Genomic DNA, 21,372 nt, shown 5'->3' on the forward strand with positions numbered 1-21,372 from the left:
TAAAATGCTCAATAATAATTAGCAGGGATAATGCTGAATAAATTATGACCTCTTTCTTGATACAGAAATGGCACAGTGATTGTGTTATAAATACTGTGCTTGTGTATGCAAGACCAACTAAGGGAGTATAAAGCATGCACACATGCTCTCTTTTAATGAAATAATGAGCACATATGAGCTTCAGAGCAATGGGAGATGGGATGTTTCATTGTAGATGTTGGACCTCTTGCTGTGTATAAGAAGTCAGGTGATTCTGAAGATGAATGTTTTTGCTAAAATATCAAGTAAGAAAATATTTCTTTTAAAAAACCCTCTTTCTGTGACTGTGTGTGTGTGACAAAGAGAGAAAGAGAGAGAGAGAGAGAGAGAGAGAGAGAGAGAGAGAGAGAGAGAGATTCATATACATGAGTGTGTACACACACATGCACAAGTCCAGAGCAAGTGTCCTCTATATCTCGACACCTTATTGCAATAGGGTCCCTCACTGGGACCAGTCGCTTGTGTCTTCATCCAGACTGAATGTTCTTAGACCTTGTGGAATCTGCCCGTTTCTGTCACCCAACGCTGAAGTAGCAGGCATTCTCAGCCATGCCTGGCTTTTTACCTGACTGGTGGGACCCCAACTCATGTCCTCATATTTACTGAGCAAGTACTTTTACCCATTGGTGCATCCACCCAGCCAAACAACCCTGTTTCATTTGGACTATATATATTTTTTAATTATGTGTATGTACATGCCTGCTTCCTCATACAACTCATGATCATTAGCCTAGGGATTGGACCGCCTGCAGTGGACTGGGCTCTCCCACATCCATCATCAATAAAACAGTGCCCCACAAACAAGTCATCAGGCATGCAGGGAGGTATGTGAACATGAGCGCAGTTGCCTGAGGAGGCCAGATGGTGTCAGATCCCGTGGAGTTGGAGTCACAGGCTGTCAGGTGGACAACACAATACCGGGCACCTCATTCACCTAGCGTACTGACCTCTGGCTTCATCCATTTTCTCTACAAGTACGGTTTCATTCATGACACATGAACTCCCGCACCCTGTCATCTTTAGCTGCTCTCGTGTTGGTGGATCTCTTGGCTGGCCCTGTATCACATGAAAATCTGCACACACGGAGGACAGCCAGTGCTCACGCTGTTGGTTTAAGTTAGAGTCACATTTTATGTTTTCCTGACTTTGAGTTCCCACCTTTATTTAATCAAATTCGGGTTGCTTTATTTCCACGGTGCTCATGAGAAATGCTTCACACTTTGGAACCGCATGATGGGTTTTTGTTTGTTTGTTTTTGTAAGGTTGAGAGTAAAAGTGCTGGGTGGGGGTGGGGGAGATGACATGCACACATGCCACAGATGCTTTCTTCCTAAGGGTCCTGGAAACAGAGGAAGAAAGGGACACTTAACACCGTCTTTGGGGAATTAAATTCATATTGTGAGATAAGCCTGTTAGGCAGGCTTTCTTTCTGGGTTTTTTTTTTTAAGATTTACTTATTTTTTTAAATTATATGTCTGTGTGTGATTGCCCGTGTGTGGGTATGTACACCTGGTGTAGTACCTACTAAGGCCAGGAGAGGGTGTTAGAACCCCTGGAGCTGGTGTCACAGGTGTTTGTGAGCTGCTGGAAGTAGATGCTGGAACCTGAACTCAGGTCCTCCGCAGAACAGTACATGATTTCAGCAGTTGATCCATCGCTCCAAACCCATGAGTGTTGTTTTCCCTGTAGAAGCCAGCTGTCTCCTGCAGACTAGGAGGCTTCCTGTACAACCCATCCAGATTTTCCACCACAGGGTTTTGGGTTTTTGCCTTCATTGCTGGATCTGAGAATTGAACCTGAGTCCACAGGCACAGCACATGCCTACCAACCATTAGGCTGCAGCCAAGCCCTGCTGTGGGATGTTCGTGTTTGATTTACATTTGTCTCCCTTGATTTTTGCTTTAAGAACTAAAGTAGAATTAGGCCTTTAATTTCACATGTAATTGTGAAGTTAATTTAAAATGGAGAGGAAGAGAGAGAAGGGGAGAGGGAGGGGAAGAGGTAGAAAGAGAGAGGTAGAAAGAGAGAGAAAGAGAGACACTAAGTACAATGTTAGAAATTGTAGGTGAGCATAGGAAAATAGAGCACCTAGCACTTGAATGTCTTTTCCTGAAAAGAGCTAAAGTAATGTCTATCTTCCTGAAGATGATTGAAAGTCATCATTTCAGATGAATTCTACATTTTCATAGTCTTTTCTCTGTTGGATCTAAGAGGTGTACTCCTTCTTAGACTCCTGTTCACATTTTCATTTCAATCTTATGGGTGAGTCTGAATTATTTGCCATCTTGTTTCTGTCTTCTTGAATTCTATGTTAGGAAGTGTTACTGGGACTCATAGACTTTTAGAGGCATGAAGGACATCTTGTCGACCTCCTTGCCTGACAGGAAGTCTCACCCTAGGGCCTGAATGATGTGCATCAAACTGCTTGGCCAGCTTCCGGCTGTGGAGAGCTCACTGGTCCTTTCTCTCCCAGATAGCTCTGAATGCCTGCGTTCTAGCTATGAATGCTTACCCACACCACCCACACACACCCAGTGTGTACCAAGCATCTTGTGAGTTACCTTAGATAGTTTACCTCGCGTAGACTGATGTGATCGTGGTGACCTCTTTACTGATGAAATCTAACACATCTCATTTAAACTTCTGGGACTTCTATATTTACAGTTTCCTGCTCCATCTAGACGTTCTTGCCTGCAGTGCTTTCTCTGACCTTCTCCTGTGATTTTCTCTTCTCAGCCTTGGTGTGAGGTCCTCTTTGTATAACATCATTTGAATATTTTTTTACTTTTTTGCACTCCATCTTTTATTCTGTTTCCTGAAAGGTTCTGTCAACTGGGTTTTGTTACATGATAAATAAAAGACCCAGAGACAGATATTGGGGTTCAAGCTTCAAGCTGAAGATCAGACAAGCAAAGCATCCCAGCCACTAGCTCTTACCTCTACTTAAAGGCAATCCTGGCTCCTCAGACTGCAATCCCAGACTTCTAGGCTCTCCTCATCATGGCTGGACAATCCTGAGACTTCAATGTCTTCCTATCCTCAATGTGACTGGAGAATGAATGCTAGCTCTGAGACCTTGTTCCTGTCTTAAATACCTCTCATGAGTCCTGGGATTAAAGGCATGTGATCCCAGGTGCTGACTTCATCTTTATGTGAGATGTTTATCTTTAGTCCTGGATATATTTCATGTAGCTCAGTGTGGCCTTGAACTAACAGATATCTGTCTAGCCCTTAATCCTGAGTCCTAGGATTAAAGGTATGTGCCACCACTGTCCAGCTTCTATAACTACTGGGATTAAAGGTGTGCATCACCACTGCCTGATCTCTATAGCTTGAGGCTGACTTTGCTTTCTGAATCCTCAGGTACACTTTAATAAATCATAAATAATATATCACTGCAGGGTTTGGCATCCATTATCATTGTATTTGGCTCCACCATTGACTTTCATGTGTGCTCATAGAAACTTCACCTCCAACTCACCTTTCCTGAAGCTGCTGTGCAACCGTTTTTTCTTACCAAAAGTTCACATTCTTCTTTGGGTTATTAGCACCGTGATCAGTCCAAGCAAAACTCTTTATGGTGCCTGTCCCCACCCACTTTTCTTCTGCTTGTCTACTTCGTCTTCTGTCTGTATTGGCTCAGAGCCAATCACTTCTCAGGTTGGCAGTGTCTTCTCTTCCATCTAAACCCTTTCTAGCCCATCTCTTGACATGGCTCTCTATTCCACTCTGTCCTGACTGCACACCGCCTCTGGAAGCAAGCTGAGAGCCCAAGCATGTGGAGAAGCCCACTGCAAAGCAAACCTTATCTCTACCTCTTAGCTTAATTTCTCATCATTAAACTTCACCCTCTGCTCCGTGTTACTATTTTTCAGTCCACCGAAGACTTTGGTGTCCGCTGATGCACTACCCATTTCTTACAGTATGAGAAGTCTCTCTTGATAAAATTCATTGCAGATTAGCCATTCCACCCCCAATTCCTTAGCAGTCTCTGAGTTTCTGGGCACAGGCATATGACATAAGTCATTTCCTCATTCTAATTTCTCGTCCGGTCTCTACAACACAGAAATTCTGCTTCAGATGCTGAGCAATCTCGTTGGCCTCCTTTAGATACTCTATACATCTTAGGATCTCCTTTCAAATATGGTACCCAGAAATGTTCACAGTGATTTGTCTCAGCTGCTGCGGATTTAATGAGGCCGTACATCCACTTGAAAAGGACATCTCCTTCTCCCCGGATGGCCCCAAGGAATAGTCATTAACCTCACAGAGTGCCTGCTGGGTGACAGATATGCTACCAACCACTGCAAATAAATTCTCTTTCCGCTCACCCAGCTGAGCCCATGGTGCAGACAGTGTCACCCCCACTTTACAGTACAGGAAGCAGAGGCCAGAACATGTGACATTTGTCTAAGCCAAGACCTAGTGAGGGGCTGGGGAAATGGCTGTCAGTAACATGCTTACTGTGCAAGCAAAAGGGCCTGCGTCTGATTTCTGGTACCCACGTAAAAAGTTAGAAACATGGCGCAGGGTTATAAAGTCAGCACTAGGGAGCTATAGGCAGTTGGATCCCTGAGGCTTATTGGCCAGACAGTGTGGCCTACTTGGAAAATTCCAAACCAGTGAGAGACCCTGTCAAAATAAGAAGTGGAATGTACCTATGAAATGATGCTTGAAGTTGACTTTTGGTACATAGACATGCAAACACATGCACATGTGCACGTGCGCGCACACACACACACACACACACACACACACACTAATGTGATTTAAGTGTGTTTGAAATTCCAGTCTTATGACTAAAACCTGGGCTTTATCCCTGGTACCATCCTTAAAGAGTTTTCAGTTACTACAATCTTGTTTTTGAAACATGACTATGAAGACTTTTGAAATCTACCTTGTCAGCATCTCCTTCATTCTATATTTATATAATTGATTCTTTTAATCTGAGTGCTATGCTAAAGTCTGCATTTATACTTCATAAAATACATCATGCTATCTTCTTTTTGTTACTGTTATTCTGATTGAAAGATTGTTTAAAAAAAACAGATACAGCTTTGTTTTACAGAAATTGAACTTAGTAACTTAGTGACTGCTAATTTATTTGTCAATAGCCTTCTCTAGTATTGGTAACAAAGCACCCACTTGTTTTCCTTTCTGAAAGCCAGAGTACAGTGGAAGTGACCCTTAGAAGATGATAGCAATGTACTTGTTGCTACCATTTTTTTCTCACTCCACCACATGGTCAATTTCCCTTTCTGTGCCTTCAAAATGCTATGGTTTGTAGAGAATCTCAACTTGAGTGTGCTTCTCTGGTGCTCAGAGCTCATGCCTTCATACATGAAGGAAATTAAAAGCATGTGGCATCTGCATCACTCTGCCCTAAATATGGCCAGGAATGCTGTGAAGCTCACACAGAAAGTCGCTGCCCAGGACAGAAGCTGCAGGAGGAACAAAGCCGAAGGAAACCCCACTGCGTTCTTGGTGAACGTGCAAAGACTTTCTTCCTGCTCACTCACTTGGAAATGACTAAAGTGAGTTTATGCCACCAAATGGAGGATCAAACGTCCTCCAGCAAAGTGTCAGAGGGGTTTTACACCTTGTCAACTGTCACTTCAGGGAGTCATGCCCTTTAAAAGAGAATGTTGAGCAGAAGGGGCCACAGAAAACGTTACTATCACAGTAGCTGAAAGTTGCACAAGGAAACATACTTGAACAACCCAGGGCATGACTTGAGACATAGATGGTATGCCACACAGATCACCTGTTGTGACATGTGATATAGTATTTTCACACAAATAACAATGAATAAAAATTGATGATGTAGTAGGGTCCATTGAAACGGGGGGGGGGGGGAGGAGAAACAAAAATGGCCCAGTAACCTGAAGTGAGAATGATATAGGTAGATAAATCTACAAACAGATAGGAAAGGTAAACATATAGATTATGGATAGACAGACAGACAGATACGACACATAGATATAGCAGTGCTTACACAAATATACCTGCATACATACATACACACATACATACGTGCATGCGTATAATGATTAACCATGACCTGAGACATGAGAGGTAATCTTACAGGATTGAAATATCTCACTAAGCTGTACAGGAATAACTGACCTACAGAGAACCACCATCGCTTCCAGAACTGAGATAGAACATAGGAAAAAGAGGTCACTCCCTCACAGGGCTGAGAAAGAGACCCCCTTGGAAAGAGTGGGAATGGGGCAGAGCACACTGAAGTGTCGGTCGCCTTGGCGAGACTCACTAGACATCTGTACTACGCTTTTGGGAGAAGCCATCTTTCTACAGGGGCCAGAGCTGAGACATGACTGCAGACTGCTCATGGAAGTCACCAGTCAAGTCACAGGAGCAAAGTGCCTGGCTGGTGACAACTCCCACCCTCCAAAGCTGCCTGGGCTACTTGCTTCTGGACTCCCAGGGCTGTGGAAGACAATCCCACTCCTTCATGGGACTCATGAAATGCACAAGGACACTGGAAAGAGCCACCTCTTCCTTTAGCATTCCTCCGGCACCCACTGATGACGACATATCATCTTAGATCCACCAACATCTGCAGTATTCACAGGGCCCACCATCACTGTAGAGTACCAAAAATTGGGTGGACTTAGAGCTGGGGGCTAATACATTTATAACTGATGCCAGTGGTACTGGGGATGGGTGCCTTTGATTTATAGCTTGATACCTAGAAGCAAAGGACAGATAGCAAACTATGTTTTTCTTCCACTTTCTCATTAGACTTTGAAAAAAAAGTATTCTTTTTAAATGACCAACGAATTTAGAAGCTCAGCACAATCTACCTAGAGGAACTAAATCTATGCTAAATCAGAGGCCCAAATGTAAAATTTGTAGATTTGTATTATAAAACATATAAAACATTGTCTTGTGATAAAGGGGAGTGAAAATTGAGTTGAACTGCACAGCAGTTACTTTGTAAAAGCTGCTCTATAGTTTAACGATTTGTAACTCTTTCTCTTTGTCAAGTCCAATGAGAATGTAGAAAATGCAGAGATGAAAGGGAAAGTGAATCAGGAAGTTACTGTGGTGAGCTGGAAACATCCCTAGGTTCTCAGTGATGATTTAAATCCACAGACAGCAGAACTCCATGTGGTACCAGGCTTGATCTTAAGATTAGAGCTGCTAGCTGTTTATTCTTTCTGAAGTACCGCAGACTTCATAGCGGGAGTGCTGACAACCCAGCAACGAGCAAGCATTGGTTACTGGCTACCAACTACATTTGTAGTGAAAGTGTATCAAAGATGTCTGAATAACTGTTAGTGCTGCCTGTCCAGTGATGAAAGTGGCTGTTGTCTGCAATGGATTCTGAGTAAAAGGAACTGTATCTCACTGGAGAATCCACCCATAATGTACTCAGTGCTAGCTGAGTACATGTCTTTTGTTAGTCTTTGGCATGGTTTTTCTTAGCTTGTGCTCCAATGAAAATGAGACTTACTCTGTGACAATGGTTATGTTACAGTGTGTGTGTGTGTGTGTGTGTGTGTGTGTGTGTATGTGTGTGCACTGAGTTTTGAGCCCACCCTTTATGTATAGGGAAAAAAACCCTTCTAGATCCAAACTCCAGTAAAATAGTCAGAAGTCATGCAGAACTACTCTACAAGAGTTTGGCTGTATTATAAGTTATACATTTGATGATTCTTAAGAGATTATAGCAGAGTTTAAAAGTCTTTGTATAATTACATTCTAAGATGAATCTTAAGATAACAAAACAGCATCCTTCTTATTATAAATCTTTTTAATCCGCAGCCTGAATATACCAACATTTGCTTTTGGTACATTCCACCCAGTCTCAGAGAGATGGAAGAAGGACCAGAGTTCTGGGAGAAGCTCAGCTTGGTGAGTAATGAGTGGGTTGTGCTTTTCCTTTTGAAGAGATGGAGTCAATGCACCCCCCTATTGGTCGGTGACTAACTCCATGTGTGACTGCCTCTTGAAGACCTAGAGAAGTGCCTCGATTAATGGTGCCTCTCTCAGGAGAAACTGATGACATGGCAACACTTGTGACCTGAGTTTAGGTCTAGCACATTGATTCTCCTGATCCACACACACATGCAAAAATGGCTGTGTTGTGTGAAAGGTAACTCTAGACTTTCTTAGAAGTTCTGCCTCGCTGTGAGCTTCAGAAAATGTGAGCTGGTTGCAGGGTTCCCAGACACAGCTGTGTGATAAATAGATGATGTCCTTGATCCTGTAGGCACATTGCTGTCTCAGCATCCCCATCACATCACTTGATACACAAGCAGACGCCTAAATCAGATGCTGTCACTTTGGGGAGGGTGTCTCTGGCTTCTTATGTTGATGAAGAAAAGAACAGAGAGAGAGAGAGAGAGAGAGAGAGAGAGAGAGAGAGAGAGAGAGAGAGAGAGAGAGAGAGAATCTGAGCAGTTTATTTAGCTAAACAAACACTCCAGATTAGGCTGGGCTACCTAAAGACAGGCAGGGAGAGTCCAGTAGATTCTGTATTGTATAATGTAAAGACATTTTAATGCATGTTTATGAGATTGGCAGTATATTCATGGACTGAAGTGATCCCTTTGCCCTCCATCATCATCATGGATTGGGTCTCTCTTGTGTAATATTTCTTCTTATGGCAATCTAGAAAAGTCTAAAAGGCAGGTCATGCCAGAGCCACAAAGCAAGTGATGATGTGTGGGTAGATGCCACAGATATTAGTCTCTGATGCAGAGTGAAGAAGCCAACAGAGGTCCAAGGGTTCTTCACCTCAGTGGACATGCTGGCCATGCAGAGACCTCATTGCTAGTACCCAGCTGCTGTGTTCCTCTGTTACCTCACATGTAGCTCCTCGCCTACCCTGTCTCCATACCCAGTGAGCAACATTCTATTACCCTTACCAGAAAAGCCTGTACCACATACCCAAGGGACTTTCAGGGAACAAAATGGAAGATTTCGGGCTTGGGTTTCCAACTGAACAAAATGTGCCTGAAAGCATCTTCATGGGAGTTGGAGTATAGCTCAGGGGTAAAGCCCACACCTAAGATTTCTTTACAGGTTTGAAGGCCTGAGTCATAGCCTGAGTGCTAAAAACAAACAGGCTTTACACATAGCCATAGAGAGCTGGCAATGCAGAGAAGGAGCCCTGGCCCTAGGGGCTGCGTCTCTCTCAGCCATACCTCTCCGCACCTGGCTGCACCAGATAAAATCCTCCCTTCACACTGCTTTCCAGGACCATGAAGTCTCATTAGGCAGCATCCCTTATCCCTACTCCCAGCTGCATATTGAAAATGAACTTGGGGGTTCCAGCCACATGACATGCATGTGAGAATTCACGAGGGCTTGGTGCCTTTAAAACTAGACGATGCCCCTGTAACTTTCCTCCCAAGGCACGCAGAGAAGACTCCATCCCAAGTTCATAAAATCTCTGGCTTGCAACCCCTTTCCTCCTCTCAGCGGAGGAAACACTAATTATTTAAACAGCTTTTGACAGTTGATAGCCCTTCAACTTGCCCTTTGAAAGAAAGGGAAAAGACTTAGCAAGCAGGCAGCAGTAAACATTTATGGAGGGCTAGATGTATTAAGCACCAGGGAGACAAATATCAAACTGACTTGCTCTATGCCCTTGACAAGTTCACGTTCAGGGATATAGCAAGGAAAGAGACAGACAGTTGTGATGAAGACAAGCTCTGCTTGCAGCAAAAGCAAGGGGGACATGCCTCTGCTTCAGTGTGTGGCACTGGAGTGGGGTCTTCAACAGTAGGGAGATGCCGGGGAAGGGAACAGCTGGAAAGAAATAGATCCTAAGGAAGTCCAGAGCATGACGACCCCGAGGGTCAAGAGAAGGGGCATGCCCCAGGTTAGGAGGGACAGGGACGATGTGAGGACAGTAAGCAGAACTTGTGATTTTTACCAGAAGCGAATTAAAAGGGAGAAAGCATTTCATTGACTATGAGCTATGATTCTCTGTGGCCGGACCCAATGGCATGATCTCTCACTTCGGGTCATTTCTCTTTATCTAGGACACATTTATGCCTCCTGTACTGTGGCACACTGGTTAACACACACACACACATACACACACACACACACACAATCTCCTGTCAAACCTGAGCTCAAGAAGAGTGGTGATTCATTTTAATTTTTAACTTGGTTAGCTTAAAGAACACCTCCAGCATTGATGAGGCACACCTTTGGGTGTCTGTAAGGGCATTTTCAGAAAGATCTGCCTGAGGAGGGAGGACCCATTCTAAATACGAACGGCAGCATTCCCTGGAAAGGGGTCCAGCCTGAACGAAAAGGACAAGGTGAATTGAGCCCCAGCATCATCTCTCGCCAACCTCTGACTGTGGGTACAATGTGAGCAGCTGCCTCGAGAGCCGGCTGCCATGACCTCCTCACCACGGTAGACTGTGCCCTCAAACGGGGGGCTGAAAGAAACCCTCGATTTCATGACTGGAAGAAAGAGCGTGATTCAGGGACACAGATGGAGAGAAGTCAGGGCGACGGTCATGTCCTGGCTCCGCCACACTCTCACCCCTCATTTCAGCAGGCTCCCCAGGCCTTGGGGTCTGTCTGGTCTTTTGTCACAGAATGTAAATGGGGAGGTGCTGTGAGAAGACATGGCAGATGGTAAATAAGCTACAAGGGACATAGAATGGTACAGGGTGGGAGTTTGAGTGAGATTCAAGGGGAGTTTTTCACTTTGATGGATGGAGACTGAGGTTGTTGGGCAGAGCCCGAAGAGAAACAGCTTCAAGTTGAGAAAGATGGTCACAGGCCTGAAGATCATTGTTTTTGGTTGTTAAGAGAATTCATATGGAATGTAACATATGTGTCCCTTTGACTCAGTGCCACAGCACAGACAGAGGTTAAGATAACTAGATGGCTTCCTGGAACGTAGGGTTGGCTTTGTCATGATTCTCCTTTGCTTCTACTCCGAGAAAATTCAAAATCAATAATGGATCTTCTGCTCATTACTGTTCATTGCTATGAAAAAAAAACTACCATGTCCAAATGCAACTTACAGACAAGTCCATCAAGGAGAAGGGGTATGGCAGCAAGGGGCCAGAGCAGGAAGCCGAGAGGTCACACGTCCATGCACACACAGGAAGCCTAGAGGTCACACGTCCATGCGCACACAGGAAACTGAGAGGTCACACGTCCATGCACACACAGGAAGCCTAGAGGTCACACGTCCATGCACACACAGGAAGCCAAGAGGTCACACGTCCATTTACATACAGGAAGCTGACAGATCACACCTCTATCCACACACAGGAAGCTGACAGATTACAGCCCATCCACGCATGGGAAGCAGAGAGAACAAACTAGATATGGAGTGAGGGTATAGAATCTCAAAACCCACCCCTAGTAGGCTTCCTCCAATAAGGCTCTACCACCTAAAAGTTCAATAACTTGCCCAACTTGAGACCAAGTGTTCAAATACATAAACCTATGGGGGATATTTCTCTTTTCAAACTTCACAGGTTTGTAAGGTAAAATCATCTCACCTTCACAGGAAAGCAAACACATGCTAAGACATTCTCTTTCCTCCCCAACAATAGCCAGCATTTGTTCTGGGATAATTAGTATCTATCCACTGCCTATTCTTTGCTGCTGCAGCTGGAGAGATGGGCTCAGAACCTGAGTTCACCTGTATCAGGCAACTCACACTGCTGTAACTCCAGTTCCAGGAGTTCTTATGTCCTCATCTGGACTCTGTAAGCATCCAAGTACACGTGGTATAACACTGCCAGCAACACACACACACACACACACACACACACACACACACACAGAAATAGAAATGAATCTTTTACAAAAGCACAAATGCTTCTTTGCCTTTGAGATCACCATTCCCTTTGCCTGGTTTAGTAATATGCATTTGTTTGGTCCTGGTTGTTTCTGGCTAGCGAAGCATTTGCTGCAGGCAGTTGTCATGCAGTCTTGGGTTCTTAGCTATCCCAAATCTCTCTGCATGGGTGTTTGCGGATGAATTAGGAAAGGGAGAGGTGAGGCGTGTGTATCTGTTGTTGATCTTACCAATTTTGTGCTTACTGTAGTGTGAGAGTGTAAGTTTGTGATTTATAATCTCGAGCTCGCTTAAAGCACACCAGGAATTTATTTCCTCATTTATCTTAGATGGAGAGCCACAAACAAATAAATTAGGCAGAAAAGGCTTTTGTTTTTGGTTTTGCTCCTCTGGTCACACTAGCTGGGTGAGCTGCCAAGTCACAGAACTCCTGGTGTGATGGGGCTGCTTAGAAAAGAATCTGGCTTCTCACAGGATATATGTGTGTGTGCGCGTGTGTGTGCATGTGTGTGCGTGTGTGTGTTCGTGCATATGTGTGCGTGTGTGTGTGCGTGTGTGTGTGCATGTGCGTGTGTGTGTGTGTGTGCGCGCACGCGAAGACAGACATGCTATTTCTGAGAACGCATAACTACGGCAGTCATTGTGTGACACAGTCACGGGCTACTATGACTTCTGGTCTCAGATGTCCTCTATAGACGTGCCTCCTTGTCATCCCTCCGGTCACTTTTGACTGTATCTCAGGTCTTCACTACTTTCTTACCTATATTGTGTGCATCTCTTTGTCTCCTGGCATTGCCGTTCTCTTATTTATGTTTCTCCCAGCACATCCCAACTCTGATCCTGCTGCGTTAGCACTGTCTGCTGCAGCACTGGCCCTGCTGCGTTAACCCTGTCTGCTGCAGCACTGGCCCTGCTGCGTTAACACTGTCTGCTGCAGCACTGGCCCTGCTGCGTTAACACTGTCTGCTGCAGCACTGGCCCTGCTGCGTTAACACTGTCTGCTGCAGCACTGGTCCTGCTGCGTTAACACTGTCTGCTGCAGCACTGGCCCTGCTGCGTTAACCCTGTCTGCTGCAGCACTGGCCCTGCTGCGTTAACACTGTCTGCTGCAGCACTGGTCCTGCTGCGTTAACACTGTCTGCTGCAGCACTGGCCCTGCTGCGTTAACACTGTCTGCTGCAGCACTGGTCCTGCTGCGTTAACACTGTCTGCTGCAGCACTGGCCCTGCTGCGTTAACACTGTCTGCTGCAGCACTGGTCCTGCTGCATTAGCACTGTCTGCTGCAAGACTAGAAACTTCCTGTTCTCTGCTGCAGCAGTTGTCAACTCTGTCAGATCCAGTGACCACTGTTCACAGCAAATATTGTTTTCCCAAGTGGAAAGCCAAATGCATGTAATTCTGTCTTATATGAAATGAAAAGAACAAATGGCTAATAATTAGATATCTGCTCCATCTTATCATACCAAGACTTGTGCATGTCAGCTTCTGAAGATGCCTGGACCTGTCTGAGCTCTGAGAAGCACAGTGAGTGTGATCCATACACAATGGCAGAACGCTACAAATAGGTAACATCTGTCTTGAAACTAACAAGTATGGTATAGTATTAGTGGAAACATTCTCAAAAAGCAGCAGACAGTTTGTTTAGAAGGAAATGCATCTCTTGATTTACATGAAGTCAAAATGGCAGCTATTAAAAAAATGAAGACAGGGATTGGTGAGATGGCTCAGTGGGAAAAGGCGATTGTGGTCAAAATCAGTGATGTGAGTTCTATCCGTGGTAGAAAAATAGAACCGATCCCTGCAAGTTGTCCTATGACCGCCACACATATACCATGGTGTACACACACACACACACACACGCACGCACGCACGCACACGCACACACACATGCACATGCACACACATGTATATAAGCACAGAGACACACACAAATGAATGAATGCAATACAAAAATTCTAATGGTCATAGAGGGGCTGAGGAGACAGCTCAGTCAGTAAACGGGTTGCGTGCCACCATGAGCATCTGACCTGGCTTCCCAAAATTCATGTTAGAAAAGGAAGCCAAGGGTGGCGGCATGCACTTGGCATCCCAACAGAGGAGGGGCAGACACATAGGCATCCCTGGGGCTTGCAGGCCAGATAGTCTAGTGAGTTCCACGAGAGTGAGAGACCCTGCCATTGACCTTTATAAGAAGAAAGAGAAAAATAAAGGGGTGGGAATTTGCACCTGGGGTTGACTTCTGCCCTCCACACACATGCTTACATGCATCTGCACACGTGTGTGTACCCACGTGCCATTGTGAATGCTGCTGCATGAGATTGAATCGGCTGAGTTCTCTAGGATTTTTCTTTGCTGTGTGGACAGGGCATGTGCCTGGGCATTTGTATCAGGTCTGTAGCAGGGTCTCCCCCATCACTCTCCACCTAACTTTCTGACACAGGACTCCTCTCGAACCCAGTCAGGATAAGCTGCCATCCTGCCAGTCCATAGCTTCCTACCTACACCTCCATGGTGCTAGGATTTTCGACACCTGTCATCAGACCCGGATTGTTCATGTGGCTTCTGACATAGTGAACTCGGGTCTTCATGCTTGCAAGGCAAGCACTTTGGTGGCTGAGTCATGTCTACTACAGTCCACTCTTTAAACTCATTGTGGGTACATAAATTTGTTGTCTTACGGAGTGACATAAAACACACAAAAACCTTAATTTTACATACATTTTCTTTTATCCGTTCCAACCTTAAAAATGTTTCCTAGTAGCAGAATTGTGATGAATGAAAATATGCTCAGAGGTTCACAGCTATTTAAAATAACAATATACTAAGAAGTTACTAAATAGCCAACTCTAAGGAACTAGTTAAATTTTAGTATGTAACTTAAAGGCAACTTTAATGTTCAGAAAATTAAAATGTTTCATTAATTGGGGAAAAACAGTTTACAAATGAACTACAATAGCATACCAATTTTGAAAAAAATATGTTCATATGTAGTGATCTGTGTGTGTGTGTGTGTGTGTGTGTGTGTGTGTGTGTGTGTGTGTGTGTGTAGAGAGAGGGGGAGCAGAGACTGTACTGGTTAATTCTTCCCTTTCTATGAAAAAAAATTCCTGGCAGGAAGCAGTTTCAGGGAGGAAGGTTTGCTTTGGGTTTACACTTCAAGAGGATGCATTCTATATGGTGGGGGGGGGTGCAATGGCAACTGAAATGGAGGGTATCTATTCACAATTGTATCCACAGGACTAGGGGGCAGCTGGTCACATTTGTATCCACAGGACTAGGGGGCAGTGGGTCACATTTGTAGCCACAGGACCTGGGTCAGCTATGCACAGTCAAGGTGACCGCTTCCTTTCTCTGTTTTGACCAGCCTGAAATCCTACCTTGCCCATGGGATGACACCACCTTTCCACCTCAATTAATCTAATCTAAAAAATTCTTCACAGAGGTGCCCAGAGGTTTGTTTCCATGGTAATTTAAAACCCATCAAATTGACAGTGGAGATTAACCATCACAGGTATTAAGTGCATATGAAATCCTGTGTGTGTGTTTGAACCAAAGACAGACAGCAGAAGCCAAGTTCTGACTACAGTAAGTTTATGCAATGTGTGTCTATTAGTAGCTGTCCCAGAGTGACCAGTTCATTAGGATCTGCCCCAGAGTGACATGTTGAGGACAGGCAATTGGGACTAAGATATAAAGACAAACCAGAAACATGCCCCGGAAAATTCCATGTGCTTTTCTTGCCTCGTCCTTAGCATACTAATGAAAATTTCCTTTTCTGTGGATGTCTCATTTACAAAGCTCATGCCCCATCAATAGAATCCTGACATCCTTGCAAAGACTTAACACACCGTCGTGTGCACTCCTTGTGGTCACGGTAACCTGCTCCGATTCACTGACTGCAGATTCACGACTAATGCTGGCCTTAGTATTCCTTTTCTTTTCAGTCACGGAAGAATCCGTTTCTGGGTCCTCCTTGACACATCTGTAGTCTTATTGCTTAGTTGTGGATATAATTTGATGGGTGATTCAATTTGACGGGTGATTCTGGGTACTCTTAGAGAGACTCCATGTTGCCTCAACAGGCTTTCTGTGAGCAGCCCTTTAAGAGGAGGGTGCATGAACTGGGCAGCCCCACAGATGTCCAAACAAGTCACTTCCTTGTGCTGTGGGCGGGTTTTCAGGGGTCCTTGGCATGCCCCATTCGTGGCCTGATTGTATTTTCACACTTCAAGCATAGAGAGTCCGTTCTCCAATCTGCCAGTGGTGTTTTATAGACAGATAGTCTTCTTGTTGCTCCTGTGTGCAAGCATGTGCACATGTGCAGGTGGGCATGTGTTCAAGAGAATTTGCACAGCTCCTGCTTTTGAGAATTCTGGTTCTTATCATACTCCATGACATGGGGTACCCAGCCATTCTGTTGTGGATTATGAGCCTAAAATGCTTCTTTCTCTAAAGACTGAACAGGTGTTTTGTGTAATTCTTTTTAAAAGTATTTTATTTTGTGTATATTGGTGTTTTGTTTGCATCCATGCCTGTTCACTGCATACTTGCATGGTGCCCACAGAAGCCACAAGAGGGTATTGGATGCCCCGGACTGCAGTTACAGACAGTTGTGAGCCAATGTATGCATTGCTGCAATCCAAACCTGTCTCCTCTGCAAGGACAGCCAGTGCTCTTAACTGCTGAGAGACCTCCCCAGCCTAGGCTTTATTTATTTTTAATAATTTAAATAACAAGGTCCCTTTGAAAATCTTAGGCTACACAACTGATGATATAGTCTTGAAAAATTCCAATTTTTATGAGGTACCAAAATTAAACTTTCCCTATTTTTTATATTTAAGGACAATCTAATGTAGACACTGATAGTATTGATAGTATTCACCTTTTACTTTATTTATTTTATTTGGGTCTATCTTTGTGTTTGTGTTCACCCACAGAAGGAGGGACTACACGCATGTGTTCATGTGTGCATGTAGAGAAAAGAGATCAACCATTGGTCCACTGCTGTCTTTCTGTTTATGTGTGTTAGTAATGGAGGGGCCACGTGTGTGTGTGTGTGTGTGTGTGTGTGTGTGTGTGTGTGTGTGCATGTGTTGTATGTGGGGTGTGTATATGTGTGTTATGTGTGGGGGTGTGAGAGTATGTGTTGTGTGTGTGTGTGTGTGTGTCCACTTTACTGTAAGAAACACTGAACATCAAACCCAGGATCCTTTACATGCTAAGCAAGTACCAGATGAGTTATATCCCCAGTTCTTAAATCCTGGAATCCTCATGTCTGTTATAACTTCTTTACTATTCCCTCAATAATTCTCTGTTTTCTCTTCCTTCAAGGGGGCTCATGTGGTGGTCAGTCCCAACCCACCACCCATCCCTAGGGATTCCTGTGAAACCACAAAGAAGAACAACCTCTCTCCACCTCCCTGCTAAACCAACACATCAGGGCTAGAGGTGGGCTGTGTCAGGGCTGCAAACCTGTGTCCCAACTGGCAGCGCCGTTAGGATGCCTGGAAGCATCTTGTCACTGCATTTTCTCTTTCCCATCCCCTGGATGGCATGTGGCCTCCAGGCGCCTCACCAGTCCTAAGGCTTGCGTATCCTGAAGACTTTCTCTCTTCCTGGGTATTTCCAAGTCCAAGGTGAACTCGTGAAGCTACTTAGAGCAGGGGGTAGGGAGGCAGGCCCAGAGGATTTAGGGCTGCAGGGGACAAACACTATAGAGGGAGAAGTCATCTTAAGCCCTGTGAGGTCTCTGAAGGATCCCCAGGGGCCATGGAAACCATAGTCATTACTGACGATGGACTTTCTGCCTGGCCTTTTAGGATGGTGGCATGACTTGGGTTTGATTTTTATTTAGAGGAAATAAAGTATGGTGGCATTTCTTGAGCACTTGAGTTTACAGGACAAAATTCATACCCACAACACAGCCATTAAGGAAATTGGGCTAGACACGATGAGGAATTTATTGTTGCAGAATAATGAATGGACCCTGGGCTAAAGAGAAAAAGTTTCCCTAATTATCTCTGCAGCTCCTTTGCTAGTACCAAAGCTGCCCCCTGCTGGCGGCTCTGATCATTGCTTTGGTCCTGGGTGGGAATGGACACTCAGGAGTCGACAAGAATCAGCGCTGGAAAGAACGTACAGAATTGTAGGGTAACAGCCAGCAGGACCACCCAGGGAGGCAGAGGGGGGATTCTCAAAGGATCAATAAACTCCTTCCCTGCGTGTGTGCCTCTGCGATCCTGTTCTCAGAGAAAGCCATGCCCCTGCCTCTGCCAGCAGCCAGCTCTTCCTCATTTGCCTTTGGGTCTGCACCCTGCTCGGGACCTCCTGTCCAGTCTGCTCTCTGCTGTTGCTGTCCTGAACACTCTTCCTACCTTCTCTCTTCTCCTCTTTCCCAGATGCTCCTCCCTTTCCCTCTCTTATATTGTTCACCAAGTCTAAGACGCATGCCCAGGATTGGACGAGGTGTAGAGGGTGACATGATTTTTCTTTTCCTGATCTGTCTCCCTCAAGCTCCTTCACTACTAGTCCATCCGTCTGTCTGTCTGTCCGTCCGTCCATCTGTCCATCCCTCTATCATCTATCTACATCTCTCCATCCCATCAGATGAAACCCTAGGATGAAAAAGCCATGGACACTGCACAGTGCATAGCAATGTGCTACAGTCTATAAAACCCTCAGACAGAGCTGGCAATTCTCCAAGGTCTGCTAAGTGTGCCTCAAGGATCTTGTCACGGTAAACAACAATTGATGGACATCTTCACGTTGGCATGCACTTTTTTTATTTCTTCTTCTTCCTTTCTTCTCTTTGTTGGGGTCAGGGTAGGCGAGGAAGACAACGAGCTTCTGATCCTTCTGCCTCTCTACCCTCCCGGTGCCAGTGTTGTAGGCAGTGCAGCGATGTTCCACAAATGCAATGCTGTGCTTCAAACCCGGGACTTTGTGCATGCGAATTGAGTGCTCTACCAAATAAGCTGCATTTCAGCCTTGAATCCCGCAATGATGCTCATGTCCACTTTTCAGTTTTTGCTTTTCCCACGATGCCAGCTGCCCCCAAAGATGCAGTTGCTGGCTGTGGAATGCCTGAAGCATTTGGGCCAGGTTGTGCCTATGCATTATGAACTATCCTAAGATGTTTCTGTATTTTTAAACCGTGTGTGAGGATATGCAGTAGAGGGGATTGAATCCTCTGGAGCTGAAGTTAAGGGAGTGGGGAGCAGCCAGACTTAGGTACAGAGAACCAAATTCAGGTCCTCTGCAAGAGCAGTATGTATGTGTTCTTAACCGCTAAGCCTTATCTATAGCCCTTGTGCGATTAATGTTTAATAAGTTTGGACCTATTTGTAATTCTGAAAGTCAGAAGAGAGTACACACAGCCTTACACATAGCTGAGTCCACACTGGGTACCACTGGTGCGCAGTGGGGGTATACTTAGAAATGGGAAGTGATATGTCTTGGGGTCTGCCTTATACTGTATATTGCATTAATTCTTGGCAGCCAAATGCTTTTCTTGTTTCCCTCTCTTGATGGATGTGTCTCTCTGTGTATTTAGCTTTCTCATATTTTACATATTTGTATTTTGAAATCAGATATTTTCCTGATAAATTTAAATGAGGGTGTACATAGCTTGGATTTGAGAACACTGTTTGTCACCTGGCATGCAAATATTGCCCTCATCACAATGCCTTTTTTATTTTAGTCTTGTTGGATTTTTCCCCAGAAGTATTGAATTTTTTATATATTCAAATCTGTCAGTCTTTTTCCTCATGATTTATTCCAAGACTTCAAAGCTGAAGTTACTGTTGTTTCATGAACCTATAAATATTCTAATCCATCTCCCACTGACTTCCCATCAGTCAATATTCTGTGTTTAAGTCCTCCATCCATGTGGAGGGTATTTTTGTATATGGAGTGAAATATTAATTCAATCTGATTATTTCCCCCAACCCAATGCACAGATATTCCAATTCTAGTTGTTAACTAATTCTTCCCACTAATATCATTAGCAATGTTGGTGTTATCTGTGTATTGTATCTTTAAGAATTACTTGATTGTATTTGTGGATACCCCAATCCATTCTAGAGATTTGCGTTTCCGGTCTTGGGGTCGGGAGCCACGGGTGTCTGAAGGGTGTTGCTTTATGATGTAACCTGTAATCAGCCAAAGCCACCTTTTGCTGTTGCTGTTGTTCCTTTGTAAAATGGCTTGTTAAAATATGACGTTTTAACATTTTTAATTAGGCTTATTCATTTTATTTTATGTGTGTTTACCCACAATATCTATGTGTACTGTGTGCCTGGTGTGGGTCAGAAGAGAGCACTGGATCCCCTAGAACTGCAGACAGGGATGTCTGTGACTCACCGTGTGGCTGCTGGGAATCAAGCCCTGCTCCTCTGCAAGAACAACACCTGCTGTTAGCCACTGAGCCACCTCCCCAGACCCATGAGGGGTGTTTTAAAGTTTTGCATATGTACTTTAGAACTTTAAAATGTTTTCTTGTTTTTTTAAAGATTTTATTTATTTTATGTATGAGTGCTCTATCTTCATGCCAGAAGAGGGCATCAAATCCCACTATAGATGGTTGTGAGCCACCACGTGATTGCTGGGAATTGAACTCAGGACCACTGGAAGAGCAGCCAGTGCTCTTAACCCCTGAGCCATCTCTCCAGCCCCCTTCTTGTTTTTTTTTTTTGAAGGATACTTTGTTAAGATTTTTAGCAGACTTTAGGTTAATGGTTCTAGAGATGAATGGACACTCCAGTACCTCTGCCATCTGGCTATCATCCTACATGGCCTGGGCAGTCACCAAGCATTTCTTTTTTCTGTATGATTTCACCAAGAATATGGCAGAAGTAGTGGTTGGAGAGATGGCTCAGAAGTAACAGAGCTTGATGCTCTTGCAGAGGACCAGAGTCCAGTTGCTGTACCCATACTAGATGGCATAACCGCTTGTCATTTCGGCTCCAGAGGCTCCAGCTCCCTCTCCTGGCCTCTGCCGGCAACTGTACTCACATTCACGCACTCAAATGCACTCATATATAACACAACATAATACAATAGATTTCTAGAGTCCTAGTACTCTGTATATGGAGGACTAGGGGACCAGCTTTGAATATGTATGATGTTCAAGGCCTACCTAGGTTGAATGTGACTCCTGTTTCAACAGTCAGCCAAACAAAAATGTGAAGGAAGGTCTTGGGAGATGGTTCAGTTAGAAAACTACTTGACATGTAGGCATGGGGACTTCACTTTGATTCCCAGAAGCCATGTAAAGAAGAAGCCAGACATGAAGGTATATGCATATAACCTTGGAGAGGTGGAGAGAGGCAGATCTCTGGAGCTTAGTCATCAGACAGCCTATCCTAACCAGTGACTTTCAGGCCAGTGAGAGACACTGCCTCCAAACCAAGCTAGAGTTGGAAATATGTTTCAGCGGAAAAAATACTTGCTATGTAAACAGAGCTGGCATTCTCACAAACCAATAAAAGTCAGGCAGATGTGGCAGCATGCCTGTAAATCC

At 44.5% G+C, this 21,372-nt stretch overlaps 1 protein-coding gene across 2 annotated transcripts in view; it reads left to right on the top strand.

Annotated features, from left to right (window-relative positions):
* The window catches only part of Gadl1 (glutamate decarboxylase like 1), a 186,943-nt gene that overhangs the window by 131,822 nt on the left and 33,749 nt on the right, over window positions 1–21,372 (top strand). For both annotated transcript variants that reach the window (XM_040740152.1, XM_021230088.2), the window contains exon 14: window positions 7,831–7,920. In XM_040740152.1, coding sequence (XP_040596086.1) covers window positions 7,831–7,920 — 90 coding nt within the window. The remainder of the gene's footprint in view (window positions 1–7,830; window positions 7,921–21,372) is intronic.

The sequence above is a fragment of the Mesocricetus auratus genome, unplaced genomic scaffold (assembly GCF_017639785.1).
Source record: "Mesocricetus auratus isolate SY011 unplaced genomic scaffold, BCM_Maur_2.0 Super-Scaffold_100691, whole genome shotgun sequence".
Taxonomy (NCBI): Eukaryota; Metazoa; Chordata; class Mammalia; order Rodentia; family Cricetidae; genus Mesocricetus; species Mesocricetus auratus.